The sequence below is a fragment of the Miscanthus floridulus genome, chromosome 1, assembly GCF_019320115.1.
Source record: "Miscanthus floridulus cultivar M001 chromosome 1, ASM1932011v1, whole genome shotgun sequence".
NCBI classification, from domain to species: domain Eukaryota; kingdom Viridiplantae; phylum Streptophyta; class Magnoliopsida; order Poales; family Poaceae; genus Miscanthus; species Miscanthus floridulus.
Window position 1 is genome coordinate 55,520,116 of NC_089580.1, and position 15,658 is coordinate 55,535,773.

Below are 15,658 nucleotides of genomic sequence, written 5' to 3' on the forward strand. Positions count from 1 at the left end.
AGAAAAATAAAATGACATCTGATTCGGATCTAAAACTTCCTCAGAACTATAAACTTCTCAATTTGGAACTATTAAGCAAGTATGTATCGTTTCCATAATCTGAACCTTCATCTCTGGTAGAGAATCCAATGAAAAACGACATGGAAGCTGACAATCTAATGAAAAATGACATGGATACTGCAATAGAACACATGAAAGAAATGCCATGTTGCTGTAACAAGACATGCCATTTCTGCTCTGATCACAAACATGTCATTTCTGCTCTGATCACAATAACACAAACATTAGGAAGACATTAGGATGATCACAATAACACAAACATTAGGAAGACATGTCATTTCTGCTCTGATCACAATAACACAAAAATTAGGAAGACATGCCATTCTGATCTGATCAAAATAACACAGCAGACACCAAGGTTCATACTAGAGGCAATAACACAACACATGGCATGGCACCACAGAAGCTTCGATTGGTGCAGATGGTACTACTGGTGCTACCACGAGGTGCGGTAGGCGGGAGCAGAACGGACGAACGCGACGCTGCTTCTCCTCCTGCTGAACACAAAAACTACTGATGGAGCATGGCGGCGAAGCACGGGGCAGGGGCACTAGACGCGGCCCTCCCAGAGGCAGGGCTGGTCATCGGTGCAGAGGGCGAGGAGCGCCGGCGGCGGCGCGAGGCCGAGCGAGGAGGCGCGGCGCCAGCGCTGGGCGCGGGTGACGCCGAGGCACGGCCCGTAGCGCATGTCCATGTCGAACTCGCGGGCCGCCCGCTCCCGCTCCTCCTGCTGGAGCCTCGTCGAGTCGGCGCCGGCGCCGGCGCCGTGATCTGCGGTGACGAGAGACGAGTCAAATCGATCGATCTGACAGTGGTGCCGCGGAAGAGGAACAGCGATCGGGGGGATTCGGGACCGGGAATAGTACCTGGTGCCGGGTGGACGTGAACGGCGGGAGCGGCCTTCTGGTGGTGTTGCGCCGCCGCCGCCGCCGCCTTCATGGAGACGCCGCCGGTGGGCTTGGTTGCGGCCCCGGCGCCGGCGTGCGCCTTCTGCTGACGGAAGAAAGACTTCATGTCGCCTCCGCCGCCCCTCGTCATGGCTCCGACGGGCGATCTCTCTCCTGCGGAGCTGGTGGTGGGGTTGGGATGAATGGGGATTGGAATGCGGCGGCAGAGGAATGAATGGGGGATGACTGGATGGTGAGGGGGTTGCTGTTTATATACGGGATGCGAATGGCTACACGAGACGGCGCTGCGGCCGTTGTGAAAGGCGATTCGAATTTTTTTGAATTTTTGAAACGGGCGTGCGGGCGTCGTGCCATACGGTTCCTTCTCCGAGAATCCACTCACATCCGGCCGGCCGTCCGTGCATCGTGGGCTCGTGGCTGCAAAGTGGAACCACCTGCTCGCTGCTGCTCCAAGAGAATCCTGTTCATACTGTTCCTAGTTTCTGTCGACATTGTACATTGTTCAGCTCATACAATACTCTATCTGTTATTCGATAAATTGATTTTTAGAGTTATTTTAAAGAAATATTTAAAATTTAACCGAATTTTTAAAAAACATACAAAGATTTATGATACTAAATTAGTATCATAAAATATACCATAAAATATTTTTATTTGATGTTACTTCTTCTATAAATTTAGCCAAATCTTAAAAGTTGACTTTAGATAATGGGAAAATGGTGTTTTTGTCCCTGTCCAGAAGTTCAATTATGATTTTACTTTTATTTTTTCAACTTTGTGATTTTACCCCTGTTATTTTGAAAACGAAGGAGCAGTTTGTTCCTGATTTCGATGTCCGTTATTTAGAGGCTGATTAAACGATTTAAAAAAATAAAACATATAAAATCAGATGCGAAATGGCTGAAATGCCCTTATCACAGTTATATCCGCACCGTGTCCACCGGTGCCTATTGGGCAGGGCGCGCGAGGAGGCACGGCCGGCGGGTTCGGCCTTGCGAGCTCGCGGCGCGGCGGGTGCCGCTGGGCAGGCGTCGCGGCATGGCCGGCGGGCGCGCTGCGCGGTGGGTGCGCAGGCGCGCTGCTGGGCGGGCGCGGCAAGGCAGGCGCTGCGGTGGGTGCGGCGGCCGCGTCGGGGGCGCGGCTGGGCGGGCGCTGCGGCCGTGCGAGCTGGGTCCGTGGCCGCCGATTGCGCCGCATCCTGGCCGGATTTGGTGGAAAGGTGTGATCTCTGGCGGATTTGGGCAGGGGTATCGGTAAATTTGGGCAGGGACGAAAGGAGATTGCGGAGCAGCTTCCCGCTTCTCATCTGTATTCGATCGATTGGGATGTGGGAATGAAATACACTTTCTTGTTCTTGGGCTCTGCTGTGCTTTGTCTCCTCGGCGCTCGGCTTGCCGCAGCCGGACGCGCGGGCACGGAGGCACGCGGACGGACTCCATCGCGCGTTGGTTGAGGCGATGCGTGCAGTGCGGCGGCGCCGCTTGGCCCGGCGTGCAGGCGGGACGGACTTGCCCAGGCCATTGCAGCAAGAAGCTGCGTGCAGTGGATAAGGCTCCCGCTCCTGTGGAGATATTTTTCAGAGGAACCCGTGGAGAAGTTGCCCAGCCGGATTGGATTGAGGAGAAAGAAAAAAAATAAGTGAGAAAGAAAATAAATTAAAAAAGAAAAGGAGAAAAAGAAAAGAAAAAACAAAAGTGTATTACATTCCATCACAATAAGCAAATAATTTTTCAAAATACAGTATATGTGTCTTATTCCAAGTTAGGCGTAAAATCACAAATAGCCCTAAAAACCAGGGACAAAATCACAAGGGCATATTTGTCCTTTAGTATAAAAGTTAACACCATTAGGGGAGGATGACGGAATAGGAGCAAAGTGGTGCTTCGTTTTGAATAAGCAGGGGTAAATTCACAAAGTTAAAAAAACAGGGATAAAATCATAATATCGATATAAAATAGGGGTATGGATGCAAGAGCCCCCTAAATAATTATAGAAATTGATTTATTCGAAGAGAGTGGCTAGGAGTAGGCTTACTCATGGACCTGACTGTGGGCCATGATTCTTTCTATGGCATGATATAACCTAAAAAACCTGACACATAGTGTGAAATCTTAAAAAACCTTGAGAAATAGCGTGGCCCGACCTGCCAGCATGTTAGATCAAGCTCGGGGTAAAGATTTTGACCTGACCATTTTTCTCAGTCTAACATGATGTTTGATCAGATCTAGCTAGGAGAAGGGTGCCAAGCCGACAGTCATAAAAAAATGTCAGTACTCCACATAATTCAATTCAAAGTAAAAAAACAAAGTGTTATAAAGAAGTGGTCTAGTATTATGGACCATAATTTAATGGTATTTTTTCTACTTCATTGATAAATAAACTAATGTCATGCCTAAACGCGCTAGCACTTCGTGTACAAGAAGTCTTTTTTTAGAGATGCAAGGAGGGTTGTTCATGAACATGCAAATAAGCTAAATTTTTGCCGATTTGCAAGTAACCTACAAAAATTTAGCCTATTTGTGGGTTTACGGGTAACCTGCCTTGCATCACTAGTCTTCTTCACCCGCTTCTCATTAAAAAAAACTAATGCCATGCCAAACACATAGGCACATCTCGTATAGTCTATTTTTCACGTTCGCCTCTGCATCTCGGACAAATGGAGTAACATATGCATCCCTTAAAAATAAAAAATGAATTCAACTAAATTTCCATCATATATGTATCCCTATATGATACAAAGTCTACGAAGTCACAAGGTAAATGTCCTCTTTGCTGCAGCTTCACCATTGCGGCATTGCCCACTACTCCAATTAGCCAACGGTGACCTTGTGCCCCTAGGCCGCTTGAACCCCTTGTGCTTGCCAGGTCACTATGGATCCAACAGAGATTGACCTTAACATGGAGATGGAGGATGGAGATAATGAGGCCTCTGCCAATGAGCGACGCCCCTTCTTCCTTGCGACGGAGGCCCTCTCTTTTAGCAGGTGGAAACGTGAAACATAGCGACGTTCCTCGTTTAAAGAATAGTCATGATTCCTTTCCAGAAACAATTATGTTCCCATTCCGAGAACATCACACAATACAATTACATTATAATGTGTAGCTCCATGTTTCCGTTCTTGTTCCATGTTCTCGTTCTCTTTCCGAAACAAGGATGTTAAGGGCCCTCCTCTCCTAGCGATGATGGTGCCCCTCTCACTTCAGGCATGGTGGCCTTTTGACATACGGATCTTTACAGATATGCTCCTTGAAAAAAGTAGTAAAAAAGCCTAAATACTACATCTAGCATGAGCTTCTCCAACAAACCATATGTATGGGCAACTGTCAAAATAGCTAGCTTATTGTAAAGCTTAAGGTGTTTCAAACATGGCCATAATTTGGTTAGTGTACTTGGTAACTTGGACAAATTCATGATGCAAATGCTTACTACAAGAAGAGTGTACATGCGTACATGAGTGTTTGTGTCTAAAAAAAATTATTGTGCTTGAAGGTCACCAATGAATAGTGTCTATAACTGATTGGGATGGCATGTCGCAGTTTCTTGAGATTGCATGTCTCGTTTCATTACCCTCCATTTTCTTTGCGTTCCATTCCATGTAATAAAATTATTGTCTATTAGATCTAACACACTCACCATTCTGACACCATATAACAGCTAGAATCTACAGTATTTTTCTCTCACAACAAAATAGCTTCAACCGACTTATCAGTCAGCTTATGTATCAGCCGAACTGGCAAGCTCATCCACTGGATTTTCTGTGTTTTATGCCAGCGTGGATGTATGGCTCCTGGCTCCATAGTCCGTCCGTACACAGTACAGAATGGGCACCAAAATGATGGCAGATGAGTAGGAAATTCTATATTACCTCCTTCTAAAAAAGCAATTGAATCGGCACCAAAATGATAAAACATTTACATCTATCTCTCAAAATCCATCAACACTTCAACATGTTGTATCACCAGCACCAAAGTTTTCTACTGTACTTGTCTAAACGACCCTAGTCGCCATGGTACCAAAATCGACTAATAATGATTAGTTGTGGACCAACTCGATTAGTCGAGCCTAGTTGGTCCTAGTGGGCAGCACAGTCGTCCGGCCTAAATGCCTAGCTATATAGTACTGTACTACTGTATAGTTGGTCTTGGTCCAGAACTGCCGAATCCATCCCAGAGCAGTAGTAGAGCAAAGACAGGATGATGTAGGAGGAGGACAACACTAAACATTGGAGGAGTTTACCTTCGTAATCCCGCGGAGCTGTAGGTGGTAGCAGCTGGGAAGGGGCGAGGCGGCGGCCGCCGGCAGCTGTGAAAGGGAGAAGGGAAGACGGCAAGATTTTCACTTAAGGACAAATGGAAGTGCACACTGCACAACTGCCAATGCCCTATTCGCTTGGCTGATAAGCCATAGCTGAAAATACTGATGGCTAATTTATTGTGAGAGAAAAATATTATTCGTCGGCTAAAAAAGTACAGCTTATAAGCCAAGCGAACAGGGCACAAGCTCAGATTGCATCACTAGTCATCCACCACCCAATCAGACAATTAGTCGGTCTAATCTGAGTCTTAGTGCCTAATCAAAGGTCACGGGACCAATTAACCCTTAATCGTGATTAGTTGGACGACAAAACATCCGTCATTTCAGCATTGAGAACTAAATTCAGTGGAGCAACAACATTTCAAATCCAGATACAGAAGCCCTCGACAATACCAGTTTGTGGAGGTCACAGTGCTGACACCTTGGCAGTGTGCACTGAAGGTCTGACTGAAGCTTTAGAACCATATATATGCTGCTAACATTTCTACAGATCCCCATACTGTACCATATTACAAAAGCTAAACAATTTTACAACAGCACATGCTGCGGGGTTATGCTAGCCATTACAAGTCAGAGACTCCAACAAGTTCGTCGGCCGATAAGTCACATGCTTTTGATTTCCTGTACGGAAGCATTTCTGGGCAGTATCGCCTTGCAAGCACATCCACTTGCTCAATGAAAGGCTTATCTCTGTGGCCACCGATCACGCGGACCATCTGGTTCCATCTTTGACGACAAAGCTCCCCAGACCTAAGTAAGAGAAAACACCCTGTTACTGTAACCACTAACCAAAGTGGCCCGATGACACTTAGCATTGATATATGGAAAGCATTCCATTCTTTTTGAAAAAATTCGCTTAATGAGTACAGTTTGTTACTAATTTTATAATCTATCTATCTATTAAACAGAATATCGCAAGTTTAGCCGAATAGGCGATTTGCTACACAGTAGTCTTGGTAGGAAAAAACAATCTCCATAATGCTGGAATCTTTACTAAAAGGAAGACCTACGTCATATGCAAGGTTTTCAAATTTCAAGCACAGGAAAATGCAAGGCAACACAAGCAAGGACCTCAGCAAGAAAGAATTAATGGCATATGAACTAGGCAGTCACTCTATGGTCCCCAAGAGCTCAAAGGTTCTCTGTTAAGTGTTGTAATGCTAATGCCCTTTCAGAACAAATGTTTTTTCCCCTCAGAAAGAAAGAGGCAATCTAACATTCATCGGATCAGATGGAATAGCACTAAATGATCTGTAGTTCGCTGAAATCACAGAGGACTGGATCAACTCAATTAAATTTCATGTTAAAAAAACAATGAAAATGGGAGCCATATACCAAAACTACTAAATTCTAGCAACAAGCTATGTTGAAAGATTGAAGCTAAGTCAACAATCAGCAATCAACACTCACCTATGCTCAAGAAGGTTCTCCCAGTCAACATCTTCAACACAAACAACATCAACATTTTGAAGCCTGGTTTATTGTTAAGAAAATTTAGTGCAGGCAACAAATAATGTATCGTGATAACAAAGACAGAAGAAAAATGCTACCAAGAAACAACAATACAATGCTATACCAAGCAACATTAACAGGAGGCATATTGCCTAAAATTCAAACATATCAGCCACACATTATCAGTTTATCATGGTGAACATGGTAAATATTGTTCAGGTACACACCTCCTTCATCTAAAAGAACTTGCATTTCATTCTATTCGTTCAGATTTTGTGCATGAAAAGAAGAGTAAATTAAAAGGAAGGGTAATAAAATTCCATGTCTGATATTAGACCTATTTTGAATTGGTATAGATGAAGAAAGGATAATTTGTCTGGTTTTAAAAGTATAAGGGGTAAGTTGCATTAACTCAAAAGCAGAGGGATCAAATACACAAATTTTCCTTATTGAAATAATAGATTTATACCTCAAAGTTCGGAGGCACTTTCAGGCCATATCACAATCATAGCCCCAACGACAAGCAGATGACATTTTGTTATGACAATATTACAATATTTGATAGGTAACCCATAGAAACTTACGCTTCCACTAACAGATAATCATCTGTATCTGCCCAGATTCCTTCTTTAAACCAGTGGTGATGCTAATTGCTGGTACCTGTTATGTATGAATAAATTTCATTTAATGACTACATATGTCCGAAGATAGTATCTTCATACATAAGCTGAAAATTTAGGACAAACAAACCAAAATTAGCAATACAAAGGATTGAGTTTCAGTGATCAAAGCATGCCAAACCGACACTATAATAAAATCTCAAACATTTTTGAAGCTATTAATCATTTTACAAGAGTTTCGATACAACCAAACCATGTTAGTTTAGACAATGTGAAAAATAATTCACATTGCAATAGAGTCTGTACCAATGCCTGGTATCAGCACCAGCCTCACTAGAAAATGTCTTAACAATAAATATGCCAAAGAGATACCACGCGTCCACGCACTGCACTTCTACGAACAGAACTGATACCAAATCAGTTTGAGGACGACAAGGCAGACCAACAAAAAAGAAAATGCAGAAAAACTTGAAATATACAGAATTAGGCCCATATTCAAGGAGGAAATTATGTTATGCATTAAATGGCTGGCAACAGTAACCACTTCTTGCAGCAGTCGCGGTTATTACGAGTGGTTAATTTATCACTGATAGCCTCCCAAGAAATGTTATCTCTTATCTGTCACAAATGAGTACACTTGATTATATGGAATAAAGGATACATCAATGTGAAAGAGCACTAATGGAAGATGGTAAACATAAAACTGAAATAAAATATGCACAAGGATAAAGAACTACACACCCGACGGTGACCAGGATCAAAGTTTTGATGGGCTTTCACACGCAAGTCCAAATTTACCAAATCAAATAAGTTTTGGTACTCATCCTGAGTCCAATGCCCTGAACATTTCACCAATTAAGGGGGGGGAGGACCGAAACACAATGGACAAGTTAGCACACCAAAGTATTATCTTTCTATATTACATAACGAAACATCAATTCACGGTAGAAAAAACTTAGGACACATCCTTTGCATTGTGAAACCCTGTTTACATCAAAATCTAATTAGTAAATCCTTTAAAACTTATGGTCTTTCACAAAATCTAATTTGTACATCCTTTGAAACTATAACTTGGTTAAATTTAACTGACTCAACACATTGTAACTGAAGATACAAATACACATGCAGTCTAGCCATGTTATACAGAAGTACCAATGCTTTGACATTTTCTCCAAACAGGTGCCTGTCATTCAAAGCTGACACAAACCAAATGAAATTCAAGGTTGTTGCCATTTGCCATGCCTCTACTTTTTAACAGTGTGCTCAAATTAACCATCTGCACCCAAAATAAGGGGTACCTACTCTAAAGATGACTATTTGAGCACAACCCGGCCCCCGCGTCGCTTGGCCTGAGCGACACGGGCGGCGCCGCCGCCTCCACCAACCCCTCCTCCCTCCCTCCCCATGACTCCTTGCCGCCGCCGGAGCGTGCTGCTAGAGGCCGCGCAGCCGCGATGATGGTGGCGGCGGGGCCTTCCTCCATCCTCCAACCTTTCTCTCCTCCCGGTGCCCGGTGATGGGGGTGGCTGCTCCGGCGGCGGTGGTGGCTGCTCCAGCGGCCGGCTCACGGATCCGCGGCCCCGGTGGCCGGATCCGGCTGAGGGTAGATCGACCTCAGCGCCTGACTGCTGTGCATGGAGCTGTGCGGCGGCGAGGAACCGGCGCCCCACGCCATGAATCTACGGCCGGCGCCGTGGTGGCGTTGGTGCTCGCCGGCGTTGCGGGCTCCAGCACGGCGTGGAGTGGGCGGGGCGCGGTGTCGGCGCGGCAGAGACGCGATGCTGGGGCCCGCGGCCAGATCCGGCGAAGGTGGGGACCGTCGGGGCTCCTGCCCGAGCCTGGGGCGGCGGCGGCCAGCCGGGCCGGCTCGTGCACGTCTGCAGGGATCAGGCGGCGGCCGGTGGCCGGGCAGGGGCCCGTGCCCGCGCTGCTGTACAACTGCGCGGTGCTGGCTCTCGGCGAGCTCGGCGAATGGCGGCTGCAGCGACCGTGGTTGGAAGGATGGGCGGGTGATGCGACGGCGAGCTCGACGCGGCCGGATCTGGAGCTTCGGTACCTGGACCCGACACTCTCTCGAAGGGCTGGCGAGGACGGTGGCTGGCCAAGGCGGAGGCGGCGGCGACAGCAAAGGGTGTCGGCACCGGTGCTCTACTACCGGTTCTGACGCCGCTGGGCAGGGGGCGGCGTCCACAGGGGTGGGCGCGCGTGTCTGGTGGTGGCTGACGTCGGATCGTAGCGTCGACAGCACGTGCCAAGAGCCGGCGACAATGGCCGCCTGAGGCGTTGGTCGTGCGGCGGTGTTTTCGCGAGCAGCGGAGTTAGGTCCGGCTCCGCGTTGCCCGGCCGGAGGGGGTGACGGCCGACGCAGCTGTGCGGCTGCTGCGTGCAGCCGACGCGTCGAGGCCCCTCGGAAGGGGTTAATGTGGAGCGGCAGGACAACGGTGTAGGCAGTGACGGATGGCAAGGGGCCTTGCTTCTTGGCCCGATGTTCGTGCTTCAGGACTCCTTGGGCGAAAGCCTAGCGACGGCGACACCTGTGGGTGCCGCTTTCCCTGTTTGGGGTGTCGTGTATCCCCTCTAGCACTATCATCCAAGGGTGAAAGCCCGGTCCACTTTGGACGTGCGACGGTGGCGCCATCGACGTCGCTACCTTCCTGAAGGCGTCGCGTTTGGATTTCGTCGTGGCCTCGATGTCTCCTCGGTGATTGTTCTTCGCTTCTTGGCGCCTCGATGACGCGTGGAGGTGGGTCTTGCTGCGAGAAGTCGAAGCTGCTGCGTCAAGGACGTGGCTCGGCAACGATGACACGCGGCGAGCACCCTCCTTCATCGTTGGCTGGGGTCTGCTAGGGGTCGGCAAGCGCTGGAGGCGAGGCGGGTGGCCGTGATGGGAAGTCGGAGCTGCTCTTTGCGGGGTACTAGAGCTTGGCAACGATGACCGGTTGCGGCCGCTTGCTTCGGGCTCATTGGTGGGTGGCTTGTGTGTGGACTGCCATGAGAAGTCGGAGCTGCTGGCGTCTTCTGCCATGCTCGGCAACGATAACCCATGGTAGTGTGCCGTGTTCGTGCTCAGCTGCGTCGTGTGGGTTGGTTAGCCTTCGGGTGCCCTTTTGACATCCCGTTGGCTAGTCCTCTTGTACATAAATTCTTTCTGTCTTAATTGAGCGGCAGAGCTCCTGCCTTTGTTTCAAAAAAAAAAAAAAAAAAACTATTGTGAACCCTGTATGGCTCATACCGAGTTTCAAATTAGATATATGACAAAGCATGAACACATGCTATGCAAATATCTCTGTGGAATATAACATAAGTTACGGAACAAAACTGAAATAAACTAAAGTAAAAGTCTATTTTATATCCCCATAATCTTGTTTTTTATTAACCCAAATGAGTGCCATTAAACTAATGCAAGAAAAAACATTCTGATACCAAACACAACAATGAAAAAGGAGGTACAGTTGTAATGATGAAAATGCATATTGGCTAATGAATTAGCTAACTTGTGATAAACTTAAAGGCTATACAGTGGAAGACACCTCTTTTCAAATTTTTGGGCTTGATTCGTCTCCAAGTATCTTTTACATGGATTTCATTCTTTCCAAGTTCTTTTGCTAATACCCTCCAATTTCTGCCATTCTTTTCAACAAATCTGTGTCATGCATGGCAATCTTAATCACCTGAAGCCAGTCATCATAAAATAAGATCCTAACATTACTTCTCACAATAAATGCCAAGAAAGTATGCTGCAATGTGAATGACAGCTAGGCTTTATATTACGCAGCAAGTATAGGATATACAGTGACGCAAAGAGATAGGATATCATATCCAAGAAAAAATCATCAGTTACAAAGAAAATTCAACTTAAAGGAAATTACTAATCTTAAACACAGTACCAAATTAAATATTGCATTTTTTGCTAAGTTTGTCAATAATGTCTTTAAGGCTAGAAATGGGGGAGGCAGAGAGCATCAGAACGATATAGCACATTACAGTTAATATGCTATCAAACTCCCTCCATTCCAAAATTGTAAGTCGTTTTGGCTTTTCTAAATTCATAGTTATTACTATGTATCCATACATAGTTTATATCTAAACTAGATGCATAGCAAAAGCTATGTACCTAGAAAAGCCAAAATGACTTACAATTTGGAACGGATGGAGTAGTTAATCTAACTTCAGTAATGCAGGGATGCTAGTAGCTATCTTGTCATCTCTTAGCACATTTATTAATATACTACACAGAATCAAGATAGAATTAAGGACTAGTGTTCCATGTAATCCAACCTTTTGGTTGAGCTCTACAACTAAAACTAAAATGTAGAAATGTGAAGTAAACTTAGTATATATAAGGGAAAACTAAACTAAATTTCAAAATTCTCAGTAGGAGGATTTTATGTTACCGTCGAACTATCTCGTACTCCTCTTCAGTCCATTTACGTTCAGCACTCCTTTGAAGTAAGATCCGTGCACGTTTGTATACGGCTTTTGCGGGTCTATGAGGTAATGATTTTGCTGCAACAAATACTTAGTAAGCCATCTGCTAACTAGATCAGGAAAACATAGACTTTGACAAGATTCATTTTACAGTATTCACAAGCCAAATTCCTAAATTATCAGCAAAGTGCATATTCGGCAAGAATAAAATTTGCAATCAAACTATTGATTTCAGCATATGAGCCTAAAGACTGATTTCAATTTGTGCTTACAAGTTTACATGTGTAACTGATATACTAATTACAAAAGGGAAAGCCGGTATAAGAGGGGGAATGTAAAATAGATAGCTCCAAATGTTTATGGCTTACCTATTTCAACCCAGCAACCCCTGAGCTCTGGATGTTTAATACAATCTCCAATCATCTCTAACCCTTTCTCTCCTAATTGCTTCATCTATATTGAGGAAAACATTAAAAGAAGTGAAGTGTGAACCACGGTGAGCACGTAAACTATAGCCACCACCCACCGATTTATTTATTTGGTAAACAGAACAAGTAGAAACATGATATAGCACCGAAACTCCAAAAATAATTAATATATGTAATACTGGTTACTAATAAAATATAGAACATGAGAATACCTAAAAATATAGGTTAAGCCTATGTAAAGAACATTCTGAACTCTCCCATTAAAGTTAATGCAAAAAAGGAGAGGTAAAAAGTACAACAATAGCTATTACATGAATGTTGAAAATACTGAGTTGAAGTATCTTATACAAACAGTACATGAAAATATAAGTACAAAATGAAAAGTTCATTTCATCAATATGTTAAACATTTCAGTAGACAACAGACAGTAATCGGGTAGTACATACATTAAAATTGGGAAAAGAATTGTCAACGTCCATCTTTGTAAGTTAAAGAATAATAATCCACATCACTTAGTAACAAATAATAGTAATCCACATACACTTATAAGCAAGCAAAGGCACTAAATAGAATGCATATAATTTGTGAAACCCAGCAATATATAAACTAAAAAGCAAGAGAAGAAACCTCTGCATATTTCACCATGGCTTCCATTAGCTTCGCATCTTCCTCAGAGGTAAACCGTCGTCCATGCACAACAGCACAAGTTCAGTTTCACCACTCCCATCATCCTCTACATCATCACTGCCACCTATATTAAACACCTCCACATCATCAGTGAAGCTCACTCATCTACCCTTGTGCTTTCGCTTTGCCATGTTTTCTTTTTCTCTTTCACCGCCATCATTCTCATCCTCACACACTTTTTTCCTCTTTGATACCCTTACCATTCTTACCCTCTCCAGCTGGTGCATTTTGTCTTAGGTCAACACCAATATTATTTCTCTCCTTTCTCCTCTTTTTCTTGCTCTCTGTCTTCTTCCCAATCTTTGACATGTCAGATTTATTGCCCTCTTCCAAGTCCAAGGTAACTAAACACTCCTTTTTCCTCCTCTTATCTTTCCCTAAAACAATTTTATTACTAGAAGAACCACTCGAGGCAGTCTCATCATCCTGATGCTTTCGTTTGCGCTTCTTCGACTTCCTATCATGTTCTCTTTCTCCGTTGTTCCTCTCCGCATCTTCTGACACAACATTTTCATCAGCATCAAGAAACTGAGTCTGGCCATTAGTTTCAACCTCTTTATCTTTCTTCTTTTTCTTCCTATGTTTCTTCACAGAGCTTTTGCTCATAGCAGCCTCTGCATGCTCCAAGCAGGGGTTTTCAGCCATCGTGGCTGACACATCAGCTTGCTCCATCTCAATGCTATGGTTCCTGTCACCAGAATGAATTGAGCTATCACAATCGCCGCCACAACCCTTGTCCTTATGCTTCTTCCCCTTCTTCCGTCCCTTCTCTTCTTTGGTTATTTGGCAGTCTTTCTCCTCCTTGTTGCTCATAACAGCCTTGCCCTCACAATCGCCACCCCGACCCTTGTCCTTATGTTTCTTCCCCTTCTTCCGTCCCTTCTCTTCTTTGGTTATTTGGCATTCTTTCTCCTCCTCCTTGTTGCTCATAATAGCCTTGCCCACTCTACACTCTGTGCCGGAAACCCTCTCCATTGCCTCTTTGCTACTGCCCAAAAACACCAGGAAATTGACCAATATTAGTATTCGGTGAGGTTTCACTCAAGTAGCACCAGTGGTGGACCTCCAAAATGGACCAAACAAGGGGGCTGACTACTCAATAACTATCATGTTTGATACTTATGCTTACAACAGGAAATAAACTCATATAATCATGTAAAATTGGTGATGATAGTAAATGTAAAAACATTTTCAAAAAAAACAATCACATGCATATATATAGATAGAACTAAATGATGCACCTGAGCAACAGATTAATTCTGTGCCAATTGGGTTTATGTTTCTAAACTTTTGGATCTTAACCATGGGAGAGGCACTAGCTACAGGACAAGGACCTGTGGCTTGCTCCCTGGATGTTGGAGGTGGAGGGGAACGCTGCTGCTGCTGGAGCCTCCGTGCTGGCCTCGACCTGCTTGGGGCCTGGCCACTGCTGTGCTGCGTGCAGGGCCACTGGGTGCCTCGCCTAGCTACGTCTCTGCAGATGGGGACTGCAGGGCTGGGGATGAATGGGATTGGGAGGACGCTACCAGCCGCCGTATACCAAAGACGAATCGAACCAAACATCGGCATGCAAGCTAGGGCTAGGCCTTCTTCCCTAGGCTGTTGATGGGCTAACATTACAAGCTGGTAGTGACTTCTACTTGGGCTGGTGTTTTTTTAGAAATCACAGTACGCCAGTAGCAAGAGCAATCCTAGTACCCATTCCGTGAATTTAAATTTTAGCCAGTTGATTTTCTAGCAGTTGAGTGTGCCATCGAAATGCAGTGCAAGAGATGGAAGCAAGGAAGGAAAAAAATCTAATACACATCTAAACTCACCCGCATCATTTCTATTAGAAAGGGTTTAGGAGAACTACGAGAACACGCATCGCGGCCTCGCGGGTATCAAGGTATGAGTATAGAAACCCTAAGCAGTAGGAGAGGAGTTGAGGGGCGCACTCACATCACGGTGGATACCAAGGAAGGAAGATGAGGTGGAGGTCGCCCTAGGGGATGCGGAGGCGGCGATGCGGAGGCGGCGGCGGCCGAGGTGGAGGTGTCGACGACGCTGAGCGAGATGTCCGGGGCGGAGGAGCGGCGCTGAGCCGCCAAGACGGGGAGGCGAAGCGGTGGCGCCACGACGGCACTACAGTTACTTGGGAGGCGAGTCGCGAAGGGTTATGGACTGGGCTTGGCCCTGGCAGAGAAATGGCTTCAACCTTTTTGGATTGCCATTCTGCTCTGTGATTTCCATTGGATACGAAAAATCTGATGATTAATTTCTGTTTCTTTTTTTTTGAGCAAAGATTAATTTCTGTTTCTTGAAAAATATACGAGAGAAAAAAACATCAATAGCTGCACAGGCCGGCCACCGCTGGTGGGCCATCGGGCGCCCCACGAGCCCACGAAGCTAGAATAGAAGGGAAAAAAAGGACACGAGGAGAAGACGAGGGGGAGCGTCGTGTGGTCCGCGTGCCGCGTGGAGGCAGCACGATCCTTTTGGTGCCGCCCTGGCGGATCTCGTGGCGGAGGCACGACTGCAGCAGGGAATTTTACATATTTACTATTATTAAGGTCGTCACTCATCCGTTTCTCATCCTTACGATGACTCTTATATATTTAGCATCTTTAAAAATCGTGCGTCTTCGTTTTGCCACATTTGCTCATCTGGCATGCCACGACGACATGACACGGTGGCGCAAAGTCAGCAGGGCGCAGCAAAATGACCTGCCTGCCCCTAGCTATTTGGAAGAAGGGAAAATAGGCCGGGCCAATCGCTCGC

General features: G+C 45.5%; 1 protein-coding gene and 1 pseudogene across 1 annotated transcript; both read right to left on the reverse strand.

Moving 5' to 3' along the window:
• Positions 1–83: 83 nt before the first annotated feature.
• LOC136484340 (uncharacterized) lies at positions 84–1,465 on the reverse strand. The gene is made up of 2 exons (XM_066481594.1): positions 927–1,465; positions 84–831 (listed from the first exon to the last, which is right to left on the reverse strand). The coding sequence occupies exons 1-2, from the start codon at positions 1,096–1,098 to the stop codon at positions 611–613; spliced, it is 393 nt and encodes a 130-aa protein (XP_066337691.1). The 5' UTR covers positions 1,099–1,465; the 3' UTR covers positions 84–610.
• Positions 1,466–5,655: 4,190 nt separating this feature from the next.
• On the reverse strand, positions 5,656–15,088 carry LOC136522303 (uncharacterized; annotated as a pseudogene).
• Between the last annotated feature and the right edge of the window lie 570 nt (positions 15,089–15,658).

Bases quoted from the DNA above. Each gene is read 5' to 3' on its own strand.
- LOC136484340 (XM_066481594.1), bottom strand. From the start codon at position 1,098: ATGACGAGGGGCGGCGGAGGCGACATGAAGTCTTTCTTCCGTCAGCAG. The intron at 832-926 runs GTACTATTCCCG...TCGTCACCGCAG, and splicing joins TCACGTCCACCCGGCACCAG to ATCACGGCGCCGGCGCCGGC.